The sequence below is a fragment of the Borostomias antarcticus genome (genome assembly GCF_949987555.1).
Source record: "Borostomias antarcticus genome assembly, chromosome: 22".
NCBI classification, from domain to species: domain Eukaryota; kingdom Metazoa; phylum Chordata; class Actinopteri; order Stomiiformes; family Stomiidae; genus Borostomias; species Borostomias antarcticus.
Window position 1 is genome coordinate 13,740,438 of NC_140255.1, and position 14,937 is coordinate 13,755,374.

General features: G+C 42.6%; 3 protein-coding genes across 4 annotated transcripts; 1 reads left to right on the forward strand and 2 right to left on the reverse strand.

Moving 5' to 3' along the window:
• Positions 1–1,241: 1,241 nt before the first annotated feature.
• On the reverse strand, positions 1,242–3,532 carry pts (6-pyruvoyltetrahydropterin synthase). 2 transcript variants are annotated; one of them, XM_084456538.1, is made up of 6 exons: positions 3,314–3,532; positions 2,631–2,710; positions 2,524–2,546; positions 2,237–2,293; positions 2,001–2,071; positions 1,242–1,838 (listed from the first exon to the last, which is right to left on the reverse strand). In XM_084456538.1, the coding sequence occupies exons 1-6, from the start codon at positions 3,394–3,396 to the stop codon at positions 1,715–1,717; spliced, it is 438 nt and encodes a 145-aa protein (XP_084312664.1). In that variant the 5' UTR covers positions 3,397–3,532; the 3' UTR covers positions 1,242–1,714. The 2 variants fall into 2 exon arrangements, with proteins under 2 accessions (XP_084312664.1, XP_084312663.1); XM_084456537.1 differs by having other exon boundaries at positions 2,524–2,710.
• Positions 3,533–4,776: 1,244 nt separating this feature from the next.
• rcvrnb (recoverin b) lies at positions 4,777–6,884 on the forward strand (the record flags this gene model as incomplete). Its single annotated transcript, XM_084456718.1, has 5 exons — positions 4,777–4,865; positions 4,960–5,097; positions 5,217–5,367; positions 5,574–5,685; positions 6,766–6,884. 5 exons carry the CDS (start codon positions 4,777–4,779, stop codon positions 6,882–6,884), a joined length of 609 nt encoding a protein of 202 aa, XP_084312844.1.
• A 5,708-nt stretch (positions 6,885–12,592) lies between these two features.
• Positions 12,593–14,901, reverse strand: LOC311323799 (uncharacterized protein; the record flags this gene model as incomplete). Its single annotated transcript, XM_084456096.1, has 4 exons — positions 12,593–13,055; positions 13,196–13,325; positions 13,423–13,623; positions 14,562–14,901. The coding sequence occupies 4 exons, from the start codon at positions 14,899–14,901 to the stop codon at positions 12,593–12,595; spliced, it is 1,134 nt and encodes a 377-aa protein (XP_084312222.1).
• Between the last annotated feature and the right edge of the window lie 36 nt (positions 14,902–14,937).

Here is a 14,937-nt window from a genome sequence, read left to right on the forward strand (position 1 = left end):
GTCTTGCTCCTGCAGGATCAGTGCAGGTCTGCCTGTGCATGACATGACACACGTTTGTGGAATTGGATTAATTGAAGGTTGGAGGTTGTTGGCATATCGTTCTGCCTCATACAGCAACCGGCAGATTCTTGACATAAAAATTACAACTTTAGCAGAGGACCCCCCCCCCCCCCCCTCCCGGTCCTACACACACACACACACACACACACACACAGACACCCTCCTCCTCCTTCCACCTCTGTTCCAGTTTCATCATCCATCTTGGTTTAGCTTGTGACATTTAATCATTTTATACATGGGATCTTCTCTACAGTCTATCAAACAATGGTTGGTTCCTGTTCATCAGTGTGGTTCGATGCTTGAACTGAAGCCAGGGAGACATGGATAGCAGAGGACAAAAAAGCAAAAACTGACAGTTTTTATAGTGAGTTTAGAGTGGGCAGATTGTGAGCATTTTGTTAACAGCAGACCGATTGAAAGCAAAAGATGTACTGTACTGTTCCAAGATCAGGCTCATCCTCAACACCTACCTATCAGTGATTATGCAACACTGCCTCGGAATATCCTCCCTGCACAGTGCATGGTGGGTAGTATTTACATTAGTGCAGAGCTTATTTATCACTGGGAGGTTTTGCTGGAATCCCGACACACCACAGAGACAGTCTCAGATTTACATTCTCTGCCAGGGCTAACCCCGGGCTCTAAAACAACCAATACATTACCTGGCATTTGTTATTTCATGTCTAGAAGATGGAAGACTTCACCACTACTACAACTACTACCACCACAACTGGCTTCTTCCTACGCCTTAGGATTGAGGGGAAATAGTTCCATAAATTAGCGTTGTGTGTTTCTGCGCTCATACTGGGCCTGTCTGCAAGAGAGCTCAAAAGAGATGAAGCATTTGTGTGTATATATATATATATAACCTGCACAGGTAAAGGTTGAACATAATGATTGATGTAAACCTACTCAGGATGTATATATAGTGCACACACTTCTCCAGAGGAACGGGGAACAGAGCAGCCTTTGGACAGTGTAGCACACCTTTTTTGCCCAGAACAAAGACACTGCTAATGTATGTATATCCTTGCTCTCTGTCATATGTAAAAGTATTTGTAAAACAAGCAACAAATCGCAGAGAGACTAGCAACATGTATCTCACAGCAAATAGGCTGGAAGACATGATATGCTCAAATCACGCCCCCTTGTGGACATCTTCAGTCAGGCATCTTCCTGGCTTATGGAAAGGCATTTCACTTTTTACTTTGGGATGTCACAGTGTGAGAATCCTGTATAGAACAGACTTGATAAAAATTTGGAAACTTTACATACATTACATACAAATTGTTTACAGTTATTACAACGCTAGAAAGGGTTGCTAGACACTGCTCCAACAAGAGAAACATCTGTACACAGTTGTATTTCCAGTTTTTAAAAAAAGCATCAAGGTTGAATTCACTTCAGCTCAGTCAATGCAGGGAATGAATTGAATTCATTCAGTTCAAGTGGACTGAAAATGTACTTCATGATGATAATAAAAGCTGATTGGCCAATTGTGTACTGTATTATCTGTCTTAATTAACTGTCTTCAACCTCTTGGCTAAAGAGGGCATGGAGGCTATGCGATTTTACCAATAGGCTCACCTCTGAACTCAAACATAAAATCCACATACAAGGTCCTAATAAGAAGGGAGGCGGTGGAGTAAGCTGACTATTCTCCTCGGTACACTACTATGTTCTTGTCTGTTTCATGAATCTTCACTTCGTACAGTAGACCTGGTGGAAGAAGCTTGGCCATGTTGTCCCAGATGTACACAGACAGGTTCTCAGTGGTGCTGCTTGACAGAAAACAGAATAAATATGGTTCAGATTTAGCTAGATTGAAGCTTAGTCTAGACCTACGGCTGTGTACATAATAGAGAGAGGGGGGGGCAGAGAGAGAGAGAGAGAGAGAGAGAGAGAGAGAGAGAGAGAGAGAGAGCAAGCTAGGTACCCACCTCACAACATCAGCAAAGTATGGGACATCTTTGTCTAGGTTTTTGTGGTCCAATGGAATCATGATGACTTCCTGAATGAATAAGGCAAAAGAAAGAATGAATGGATGACTGACTGACTGACTGAATGGATTGATGAATGAGTGAATGAGTGAATGAATGAATGAATGAATGAATGAATGAATGAATGAATGAATGAATGAATGAATGAATGAATGAATCCAAGCATTGTGACTCACCTCAATGTACTTCTTCAGGTCTGTGAGGTTCATGACCATACCAGTGTGATGGTCGATCTGAAGACAGACAAAGAAAGGCTGTGTTGTGTGTGTGTGTGTGTGTGTGTGTGTGTGTGTGTGTGTGTGTGTGTGTGTGTGTGTGTGTGTGTGTGTGTGTGTGTGTGTGTGTGTGTGCGTGCGCGTGTGTGTTCGTGCGTGCGTGCATGTGTGTGTGTGTGCGTGTGTGTGATCATGTGAGAGTGGTTTGACTGACTGACTGAGTGTTAGTGGTAATGAATGGGACTTACTTTCCCTCGTACGGTCAGCTCCACTAGAAACACAAAGCAGAGATGAATATACAACAGCAACCACCAATAGCCAGGACTCGAAAGTATAACCTCATCCTCTGACTGACCGTTGTAGTTGTGTCCATGTCCGTTGGGGTTGTTGCACTTTCCAAACACTGTCTTATTCTCCTCATCACTCAGACACTTACTGGAAAGGAGACAGGAAGTGGAAATAATGCTGATGACAATTATATAGAGCAATATCAACAGTGTTGTTCTTTTGACCTTTCTACTATGGTGTTTAAAGTAGAATACGTAGTCTAACATGCCTCATAAATGAATAACATGCCTCATAAATTTATCAAATGTTAAGAAGCTGGTTACATTTGTTGCTAACAGAACTTTGCCATTGTGTAGGCCAGGGCTGCGTATCAGAAACAGAGGCTGTCACCACTAGAAAACTACAAATCCCATACGCTTCCGGAATCAACGCAACAGGTTTTTATTTGCGTAGCATGCAAGAACCAACTACATTTTGCAAGTAAAGATGAAAATAAAGGATGCTGTGAACATACACTGCGTTTTTAGGGAAACAACACGCATGGCTGTGTTCAGCATTAGGCTATTGTTTCCAATTCGTAACTACGGCATTAATAGCCTAAATGAATAGAGATCGTGAGGACAATGAATGACGCACAACAGTAGGCTAAAGATCTCTGCTCTTTTGCAATTGCAACCCACCAAAACGTCGATTTGTCAAGATTTCTATTAAAAATGACGGGCTGTTATGTTTTGGTAATAAATAGGCTACCTGTGGAGTCTGTGGCAAGCGCTGAAACTCTGAACTCGTGTGATGTATCCAATGCGCTCCGCGTCTTTTCTCGATTCGGCCATGATTCCAATACAACCTAGCTACGAAAACAGATACACACAATAGGCAACAATGTATCCAGTAATCCTCTCAACAGTTAAGTAGTCTAGGTTAATAAATGCTTCGCCTGTGGAGAATTCCCTGCCCCTCAGTTGCAGTTTCACGGGTACATTGAACCTTCTGTCATTGGAGAAGATCTGGGCGTGAACAATCCGCACGTGCAAACAGGCGCATCCCTCTGAAATGGATGACAACATCAAGCACTCGGAATCAATAATGTAAACCAAATAGGCAATCAAATCTGACCATGTAGGCCTACATTAAAAAATGAATGTGCAATGACATCCATGTGAGTCATCTGTGTACTATTTGCCCCACTATTTTAATACTATATATAGTTGCCCAGGGACTGCGGGTGGAAATTAGCTGTTTAGCTATAACCTTGTACAGTGCATCTCTCCCTATTCTATAGGGTAAATGTCTACTGTACCTTGTCCCTGTCTTAAAAATAAATAAAATCAATCAATCAATCAGATCACTCAGCTCTCCCATGCTTTTATCGAATTAAATACACCAGGCAAGGATTAGCTGTAGAATTAATACACTTTCTCAGAGATAGGAATAGTCACCTCACGTCATAATAGTTGATTGAGGTTGCCTTTTCTCTCACTTGGTTAGTTGGCCTGTGTCTCAGAGTTGATCAAATAAAGCGCATGTTAGGGATCGCAGAGATAGAATAATTACTGTATAACATTTACAATGGTATAACAATGATGTTATAACAGATGACACATTTAACCCAGTCAGAGATATCAAGGTGGACAGTTAGGTAACAGACTAATAGGAATTTAGGGTATCAGATAAGATCACACAAGGTCCCCTGCTGTTGTGTGTAAAGTCCAGCTCAGAATCACACTTAGTAGAAGTAGAATATACAGTATGTCTCCGTTCAGTGTAACAAGGTGCCTGCTCTGTCCATTCTAGTCGTGCTAATCCCACTCTCTACCTCCAGCTGTGTGTGTTTATCTTTCTCACCCACAACTCAGTGTTAACAATGGGATTGATTCATCCACCTAATCCAGCACATGATGATCCAATCAGGATTTAAATGAAATAGGAGAGCCTGATCACTGGGCTGGCTGTATCTCCAACGCCGACAGGTGAACTTGGGCGAGCTTCTGTCTGAGAGCGTCCCCTCATCGGGGTTGAGGTTGATAGAGGAGAGGAAAGGAGCGACGAGAAGGGAGAAAAAAGACAAAGGAAGAGAAAAGGAGAGAAAAGAGGGTAGCTAGTGAAAACGGCAAGAACAGAAAGAAAGAAAGAAAGAAAGAAAGAAAGAAAGAAAGAAAGAAAGAAAGAAAGAAAGAAAGAAAGAAAGAAAGAAAGAAAGAAAGAAAGAAGAGATGGGCAACAGAAGCGGTGTCCTGTCAAAGGACATGTTGGAGGACCTGAAGCTTAACACTAAGTACAGTGAGGAACAGCTCTGTACATGGTAAAGTGACTTCTAAACAGTTAACATACAAACACACACACACACACATTCCATGTTGAGAGTTTCAGTAGCTCCTCCTCTCACCCCTCACCAGGTACCAGACCTTTTTGAAAGAATGTCCCAGCGGGCGGATCAGCAGGAAGCAGTTTGAGACCATCTACGCTAGCTTCTTTCCTGACGCAGACCCCAAGGCCTACGCATGCCATGTCTTCAGAAGCTTCGACTCAGACAGGTATTGTTTACCAATCAAGTAACCAAACGTTGACTGAATGATTAACATTAGTTGATCGGTTTATCAATCGACTGCCTACTGTATAATGAGGAGATGGTGATCATATTCGTTGTGAACAGCGATGGGAGCCTGGACTTCAAGGAGTACATTGTGGCCCTGCACCTGACCTCCTCAGGGAAGACCATTCAGAAATTGGAGTGGGCCTTCAACCTGTATGACGTGGACTGCAACGGTGCTATCACCAAGAACGAGATCCAGGAGATCGTCAAGGTGAGGGGAGGAGGGAAAATGGCTGTTTTTGAGGTCGATGTCCGGGTTTGTGTTGTAACGTGCTTGCGTGCCAACTGCCTATTGTTGGGTTTGCCAGGACATTCTATTAATTATTGTCACACTGAAAGCAAGAAGAGACTCACTTTCTGGCAGCGTGCGTCATCATGTCAATGTATCTCCAAGTGTGTTAGTTCACTTTTTTCCAGTCAATATTCAACATGATCTCCAAAGAGGACCAGAGGAACCTGCCAGAGGATGAAAACACTCCTGAGAAGAGAGCAGATAAAATCTGGGACTTCTTCGGCAAGAGAGAAAATGGTAAGATTGTTGAAAACATCACGATGATGAATTGATCAATGGCGTCTTATCTTCATACTGGTGAATTATATACAGGGAGTGTCGGGTTTTGCATTATCCGAGTACTACAGTGGCACATCAGACATACACAAACCAATGTTGTTTATTACACATTATGAAACAAGGCATTCCGACCACACATTGGGCCTCATTCACAATATCTTCCAAAAAGGGGCCTATAATGAAAAACACACTTTTTCATCCTTTATTTTCCTGCAGGGCTGTGTGCTTACATGTTGTTGAGTGAGCTTTGAACACAGAGCATGTGGAGCAAGGAGGTCAGGCGTCACATCGTAGTGAATCAGCTGAACATTTGATTGTATACTTGATTTGATTTGATTTGATTTATTGATGGATTTAAAAACAAAGACAGGAATCCAAAGGATAACATGAGAAAGAGAAAACCCTTATTTCCATCATGGTCCCAAACAACAAACAAACATGACATGACATAAAAACATACATTTAAAACATTAGAAAAGCTACCTTATAGCTAAAACTGTACATCCTATAGTATAGTACAGTATAGTATAGTACAGTCAATTACTGATTATTGGATGGCATGTATCCCAGTTCAGAGTGATGTGTATTGCAGGGTTAGTGTTGTGTTTATTTATTTTTAAAAGACCTTAATTCTTTGTAAAATAATGACAATCATTATTAAAATATATTTAAAAAAAATGATATATTTTTGTGTAAAAATGAAACAAATATTATTGTAGTAAGCTAGAACGTGTTGGCACTACTAGTAGCCTTGTTCCACTGATAGGTTGGGGTGCTGGTCCCAAGATCATGTGGTGGTGTGAAATAGTCCGCTCTGCAATAAAATACTTTGATATTAACCGTATCCTATTATTATACAGCTGTAGAATTGAAGAAAATGCAATAAGCAATTAAATAATGTGCTGTTATTTCATGATGAATTACACCTGAGCGGAATCACTTTACTGAAAACATGTTTGATACAACCATGATAAATTGCCTTGAGCATGCATTGTTGTTGCTGTCGTTGTTGTTGGTGCGTTGTTTGTCTTCTCTTAGAAAAAATAACGGAGGGGGAGTTCATCCAAGGAGTGATGGACAACAAGAACATCCTTAGACTCATCCAGTTTGATGATCCTCAGAAGGTCCAGGAAAGGCTCAAGGAGAAAAAGCACTAGAACATTCATTTAAATCAGTTAAACTGAATTCACCTTTTACACTTTTCTAAACCTTGCTTTTCTGACTGAGATCACTTCTCTTTGTCAAGGAGAACTGGGAACCGGCTTCTCACTTTGTGCATGTGTATTTTAATGTATTCATTCTTCGGCACACCCAGTGTGTAATTAGCCTACAGTATAGCAGCTGTTCATGCCTTTTTAAGTTGCGTACTGTATGAATTTAGCTTATATCAGGTGTAATATAGAGCTTTATATTAGGCACAAACCGTAACACAAAATCCCTTTAATTTATCTATTTATATTTGACAAATATAATATACCCAACTACATGCACAAGATTGTAACTTTAATACGTCCTGTATTATGTAGAATAGTATTGACATTTCAAACACGGCCTATTCACAGTCATCTGTTGATACTCTCAATACTGTATATGTCTTACATTGATATTCTCTTTGGGTGTATAAAGGCCGGCAATTTACAATCATATTTTACAAGGAAAATAAAGCACACTGCTGCCAATGAACACTTGGTCAAGGTTTACTGATACTCTTAGATATACATTATACTTTACTGTAAATACTGTATGTAGTTGACTGGAGGTACAAATACACAATGTGAATGTCATTGGTCATTACAATCCATGAGACATAGAAGCAACAATCTCTGTATTGTTGTCTTACATCAGAAAAATGTGTCAGCAATCTGTTTAGGGCGTATCGCACCAGTCTGTCATAGTTCATAACAGCATCAGACTGGGGAGTCATGGAGGGATGAAGAAATGGAGGGACGATGGGAAGAGAGGTGGAGGTCAGCTCCCCTCCATTATCATCATGGTTTCTCCATTGGTCATCTCTCCGTCGCTACTGGACAGACTTTTCCTGCCGTGTCCCTGCCCCTCCCCTTCCCCCTCCTCCGCTGGTCTCCCGTGTCTCTTCTCCCTCCTCCTCTCCCTCCTGCTCCTCCCCCTCTCTACACAGTCACCTGCAGCAGCTGGGGCCGCGTGGGAGCTCTGCTCTCCTCGTAGGATTCGCTCTGAGCCGTGTGGGCGGCGGCCTAGGGAGAACTTCCACAGGCGCTTGAGGGACGCGCCCTGGAAGCAGCTCCTGACCTGGAAGTGGAGAGTGAACAGGAAGACAGCGCTTCTTCATCTCTGCCTGAACCTGGAGGGAGAAGACAGATTACAATGGCAAATGTAGACATTGCAACTGTAAGCTTGAATAAAATAATATCACAGTCCCTGGACTCACTTCTCCATTGGCGAAACATTACAGCACAGCAACCAGGAATCCCTACAAGACACATAACCTGTTACACACAATACCTGGATAGAGGTTTAAGGGTGCTCGAGTCCTCGCTGCTGCTCGAGTCCTCACTAAGACTAAGAAAGTGGATCTTTAAACTTTAAAATACTGCTGTTGGTTTACAAAGCACAGAATGGTTTAGGGCCAAAATATATTTTTGATCTGCTGCTGCGTTATGAACCATCCAGACCTCTCAGGTCGTCTGGCACAGGCCTGCGTTCTGTCCCAAGAGTTAAAACAAAACATGGAGAAGCAGCGTTCAGTTTTTATGCTCCACATATCTGGAACAAACTTCCAGAACACTGCAGGTCTGCTGCAACTCTCAGTTCTTTTAAATCAAGACTGAAGACTTGTCTTTTTGCCGCTGCTTTTTATTAAATCAAATAATTATTAATTCATACACTGCACTGTAACTTTTATTCCTGTATTTTATTTTTCCTGCATTTTGTTTTAAATGTCCTTTTTTACATTTCGTTTTATATGACCTTTCATGTGTTTTTTGCACTTTGTCTTTATGCTTTTAATGTCCCATGTAAAGCACTTTGCATTGCCTTGTTGCTGAAATGTGCTATACAAATAAACTTACCTTGCCTTGCCTAAGACCAGTCTTATTGTATTATTTGCGGTCATTTTGTTGAATAATTGTCCATGAAACACAAAATGTCTCTCTAGCCTCTTTTCTTTCTTCATCTGTTCTTCATTCCTGGAAGGAGTGTGAGGTTTGTGAAATCACACGTGTAGCTGCTGCTGCCCTCCACACACTCATCTATGAGCACGGTGAAGACCACCTCATGGACTCCCAGTAAGGGGATCAGCACCAATGTGGCTCTGGCCAGGCTGAGGAGGGACAGAACCATAAACATAATCTGTAATTTTTTAATACAGTATTCATCTCTATTGACAGAATGATAGCGAGGGTCGAGGGATGTATGATAAGCTTATTTTATAGCTCTAATATAAATTCATAGTCCCAAGGAAGGTTTCCAGGTCCCAAACATAATCTAGCCTAGTCCCTTTTAATGGAGAACAGAACATCCTGTGTCATGTTTTTTATATTTAGTCTAGATCTATATTTACAGTAGTCTGTCTCTGGGAAAACATCTACTACACTACATTTACTGTATGTTAAGGTCAGAGGTTAAGGAAGAATAATGAGCAACACATTTTGGGTTTGTATGAGATTGCCAGCTCTTAATGATTTTTAATTTGTACTGTATGTCCAGGCACCACTGACACTCAGCCTACAGTACCTGTATCTGTAGTCTGTGAATTGCATCTGATCAGCTTTTAACTTAGCTAAAAGCAGCATCAGGATTTTTATAAATATGGAGAAAATCACCTGCAAGCAGATAATTCAAGTTTACAGAGACATGTATTACCCACTGCACTACACTGGCTAAACTGCCCACATAGTAGGATACTAAACCAACAAGCTAACAGCTAAGGAAACTGTGATTACACCATACTGTAGGTGCTGTGTTAATGTCAATGTAGAGACGAAACTCCCCATCTGACACTATTAGTGGAGTGAACTGTGACATTTTTAGAATTGCATCAGCACGCTGTGACTGCTCCAGAAAAGCGTATCTTCAGCAACAGTATCACGTTGCCTCACGAGAGCATCCATCAAAAATCAGCCTGAAATCACTGAAAAATCACAGGAATGGTCACAAGAGCTGCTCCCCATGCGTTTGTACACTGTGCCACAAGTTACGGTTTTGGCAGAGGACATCTTAATGTGTTTTCTGGCCTGCCATGGCAAAGTATTTTGTGTCATGTTTGTTATTGTCTATTTTTTTTATCATATTTAATCTTGCTAAAATTAAATTAGTCCATGCAGATTATGTTGCTGCAGGCTGCTAAAAGTTATTGCAAGATAAAACAAATAAGATACTTTAATAATCCCAAATAAAAATTTGGGTCTTAAATATTTTAATGACCTTAGTTAAGGACATTCAGTTGATAGGGTCCAGCCGTTGTTCCCCCTGCTCTCTGCCCATCATAGAGGTGAGCATGTTTGGTTAGTCTCATGCACGCAGTGTTTGTTAGGGAATACCTCTCTCTTGGGGGCTTTGTCAAGCATTCGCGCGCAACGATACCTGTAGACAGTGTTGGCTGGTCACGGAGTACAGTAAAATCCCATTTACCGGTTTTCCGCCTCTGTCACTTTTGTCAAGTTATTACAATATATAGTCCACAGGAACACTCAGGCACTGTTATAGAGTCTGATGGCCGCTAGTACAAAAGAATGCCTGAACTGTTCTGTATTGCACCTGGGTGGGATGAGCCTTTGGCTGAAGGTGCTCCCCATCTGCCACAGCTCATCATGGAGAGGATGAGAGGGGTTGTCCAGGATGGACTTCAGTTTGTTAGGGTTTTGGTGGAGGACCCAAGAGCAGACACGATTGGGATGAAAGCCTGTAGGCACGTTTATTGAGATCCGGGGAGGGGCAGGCAGTATCGAGGTTAGTAAACAGGCGTGGGTCGGGCAGGAGCAGGGTTGTTGTACAGGCGAGGGTCAGGCAGGATCTGGATGCTAGGAAGACAGGGAGAATAAGGTAAGGCTTAGAAATCTAGGGTACAGGAAGGCTGGAGCCGCTAATTACCAACTAGGTGAGTCAACGATCTGGCACAGAGGGCTGTGTGGACCGGCTTCTTATCCTGCTGGCGATTGGCTGATCAGGGCCAGTTGTGTTGAGGTGTGGGGGAGAGGCAATCAAGGTGATGCGCGGCAGTGTAGGGAACGGAGAAGGGAAGTTGTGTGGGACTCCCCCCTCACAATGGCTTACCCAGTTTTTTTTACTCATGCACCGCAACTGTTCCTGTAATGCAGTGACTAGATGTTAGGGCCTTGGGTGAATGTGTAGGGATGACGATGCAGAACTACTCAACAACACGGATAACATGATTGCTCCTCTTATGATCCACCAAAACCATATACTGTACAGTACAATACTGTTGATGGCCCAACACCTGGGACAGGAATAGCTCAGATGAGCACCACAAACGTCCTTTCAACTAGAAATTACACCAAATTCTGCACCCTAAATGCTATGTGTGTACTGTAAAGTGCACCCAGTGAATAAAATACTATCCTCTCTTTGAAAAAAGCATTATATTTGTCATAAAAACTCGAAATTCCTGTGTCCATAATATTGTTTTGAAACTGAATGAATATGGATGAGAATAAACAAATGCTCACCCGTAAAAAAGCATTTTTTACGACAGTCCATGACACCACAAACATGAATGGAGTACCTTGGGAAGAACAAATGCATTGGAGGCACAACTTATCAAGGACAATTTAGTCCAGACAATGAAATTTCATATCTTCAGTTTAAAACTGAAGGATGCAAATGGTGTTTGAGAGAGGGAAAACAGGGACCTTGCATTGATAGGTATTTCTTGAGAAGCCAATCAAATCAGTGAAGTCCAGTGACTGGAGTATCGCCAATGTTCGCAGGACATCAGCCCCCCTCAAGATGGCAACTTAAGCACAGCAATGGAGACCGAGGGAGTCATGGAGCCCATCCAGCAAAAACCAGCAGCGGAGAGAAACATCAGCAGTGACCAAACCCGAGCAATGGCCAGGAGCAGAGAAGACGTTATGGGAGACAATAAATGCAGACCTGTTCAGAGTTTTACAAAAGATGAATGGCACAGTCGAAAGAAAACTCAACAACATGGGGGACATAATCTATTCATATGGAGCAGAACGGTTTGACGAGGTCAATATCCTTTAGATGCTTTCAGGGAATTCTGTGCCTTTCACCATGATGTCTGACCACAGTATTTCAAATGTGTGCTCTCACTTTTTATACCCTAGGGAAACAGAAAACCATTGTAGACCAGTAACCTTCCAATGAACTTCAAATGTATTTTAAATAATAGGGGTATGAATAATTGTAATCCCGGTGTTTACTGGAAGAACAATATTGTAAGTAGGGCAAAATGGTTTTCTGAACAATTGCATTAGTATTGTAGGTTTGGAATTTACTGCATGTTTTGAGCAAAAAATATACCTCAGTATACTTTATTGTATACATTTATTTGTTCATCTTTATCAAGGGTGTGAATAAAAAAAGGAGTTTACTATACCAACACTCTCTCCTACATGATGGTAGGGCTTACTACCTGCTGATTAAGAAACTGATTAAGAATCATTTAAAAAAAACACAAGAATTTATTGCGAGCGAGCTTCTGCAATACTTCAAAACAAAATGAAGATTCTAGACCAAAAGGAGGTGACTTTCTGGAACGCACACCCCATCAATGTCCTCTCCAGAGCTCTCTGTGGGTCATACCTGAGCAGCATCTAAAATCACAACGTTCTGTACTAAGAATGTCCATCCCCTAGCCATCCGACTAGGCGGAGACAAGGTTCTCCTAGTTCAGTAGACTCTATCAGACTGTTCCTGTAGTGTTGAGACCACTGGAGATAGTTTCGTAACCGACGGAGACAAGTGTGAGGACACTACTTTCCACCTCCTCTGGCTGATGCTGCTCCTGCTGGGTCTCCATAGGAACAGGGGCTCCCACATCCAGTCGTACCTTCTTCCTGCCTCTGCCCCGCCCCTTCCCCTTCAATGTGGCCTTACTCTGCCCTCCAGCTGACCTATGAGGCTTGTCGTTGTCGTTGTCACAAGGCTTGCGATGGCGACGGCGGATGCGTCTCATTGGGGGGCCGGAGTCAGTCGGGTCGGACGCTGCTGCACCTGACAGAATACGGATTTGGCGGTCAATTACCATGGTGATCATGTCCAGGGTGATATCGATCATTCCCAGGCCGAGTCCATGAGTGACATTGTCAAATGCACCACTGTTCACTGGGTCACGGAAACACTTCCTCATCTCTTCCAGGTGGCTCCTGCAAGATAGAGAGAGTGACTGATTGAGACTCAACTAAATTAAAAGGAACAGTCTGATAGAATGCTGTGGGTTAACTGTGCTATAAAGAAACTATGAAATCTCGGAAGATAGATCTTAGCTATAAGACTGCAGTCATACTTTGTTTCAATGATTTTGGACCAATGTTGCACTGTGTTGGTCTCAGGTATGAGCTGTTTGGCCATGTTACCAAAGTCCATATAGTCATGGGAAAAGTCCTTCATGTCATGGCACAGGGCTTTGGTGTCACCTGCAAAATAAATAATAATCCATAATTTAAGAGACATTTCAACACACTTGTTCACAAAAAACAGACTGCATACGCTTTTTGTCACACATACGCTTACCCTCAGTGAGTTTGGAGAAGGAGGAGGAGACAGATGTGGTGGTGCTGGGGCTCAGGCCCAGTATATTCAGGGACTCCAGGAGTGTTTTCTTGCTGGCCGGCCCACGGCTGACCCTGGTATAGGCTGCTAGTGAGCGCAGAGACATTCTCTCAGGGGGCTGCAGGCGACGCTTGATCTCTCCATAGGAGATGAGATACTTCCCTAAAACCAAAGAGATCAGGGTTGGAATGAGGAAATTGTGCATTTCAATTGAGTGGCCTGGTTGTGTACCGTTAGATAGACAACTGAACATTTTATTGTGTGGTCTAGTTTGCCAAGATTTCATATGAATGACTTTTCTATTCTCACACTTTATAGCCAAAGAGGACAGACAAGATTTCCACCTCATTGCTTTCTGCCTGTCATGTCCTCAGATCAGATTGCTGAGAGTCACAAGCTGTTTTTATACAGAGATCCTGCTATATTGCCGTATATCATTTTCCGGCTTTTTCGTTTAGAATGAACCAAAGAAAACTGACATAATGTGGGATTTAAGATAGCATACCAGCAATCTGGAATTGAGAGGCATGCCTTTTTACACGCAACGTTCGCTAGTTCTCAAATAAGACGTAGTTGCAGGCTTGGCTGCATTTAGCGGTGCCTGAGTCCGGTTTAACCACTAAATTGCCTTAATACATTTGCTTATTAACTAACTTATTTAACTTGGTTTAAAAGTAGACTAATCCCTAGTTGTTTGAATGACAAAAATCTGTTCAGAGGCTACGTGCAGAATTAACTGACGGGCGGGCGATGGACTTGCAAAGTGAAATTAGGTTTGTTTACATTTTGAGAAAAGAGCATGTTGTTTCTCCCAACTCTCTCCTCATTGGCAAATCATCAAGATGTCACACTCCTGTGCTGCAATGCTGGCTGTCCCATTTATACAGTACAGACAGCGATCCGGCAATATTACTACCTCTGTTGCCACCATGAAAGGCGTGAAAAAATAATCCCCCATGATGTGTCAGTGCTTTTTATACAGAATGGTGTGGCGTGATAAAGGTGCGACATTCCCGCCATAAAAGAGCTGTATAAAAAGCCTCAGTCTGTCTCGTGCTTGTTTACTCTGACCCCCATTCCCTGTGGTTGGTTGTACTTACGAGCTTTAGAACCCTTCATGTTGGGGTCCAGGAGAGACGACACCTCTGCAAAAGGCACATGGGGTACATGGTTCTGGTTCTCAGCCTGGTCCTGAGTTTGAGCCACATTCCTGGCTGGGGCTGGCAACTGGGTATGGATCTGATTGACAGCTGTCCCTCCCTGCTGCCCATCCATGAGTGTGATGGGGGTGCCTGATAAACTTGGCAACCCCCCACCCCCTTGCCCCACACTGTTGGTTTGCTCTGCTGACACATGGAAGATCCCCATGACAGGCTTGACCACGGTGAAGACCATATTCCCCTGGGCATCCAACCCCACAACACTGGGAGATGGGTCCATTCTCTATGACTTAGATTTGCTGATGGAAATAGATTA

Excerpts from the sequence above, each read along its gene's own strand:
- pts (XM_084456537.1), bottom strand. The coding sequence starts at position 3,396 with ATGGCCGAATCGAGAAAAGACGCGGAGCGCATTGGATACATCACACGA. Across the intron at positions 2,294-2,523 it reads AGCTGACCGTACGAGGGAAA|ATCGACCATCACACTGGTAT; the intron begins GTAAGTCCCATT and ends GTCTGTCTTCAG. Across the intron at positions 2,072-2,236 it reads ACCTGAAGAAGTACATTGAG|GAAGTCATCATGATTCCATT; the intron begins GTGAGTCACAAT and ends TTATTCATTCAG.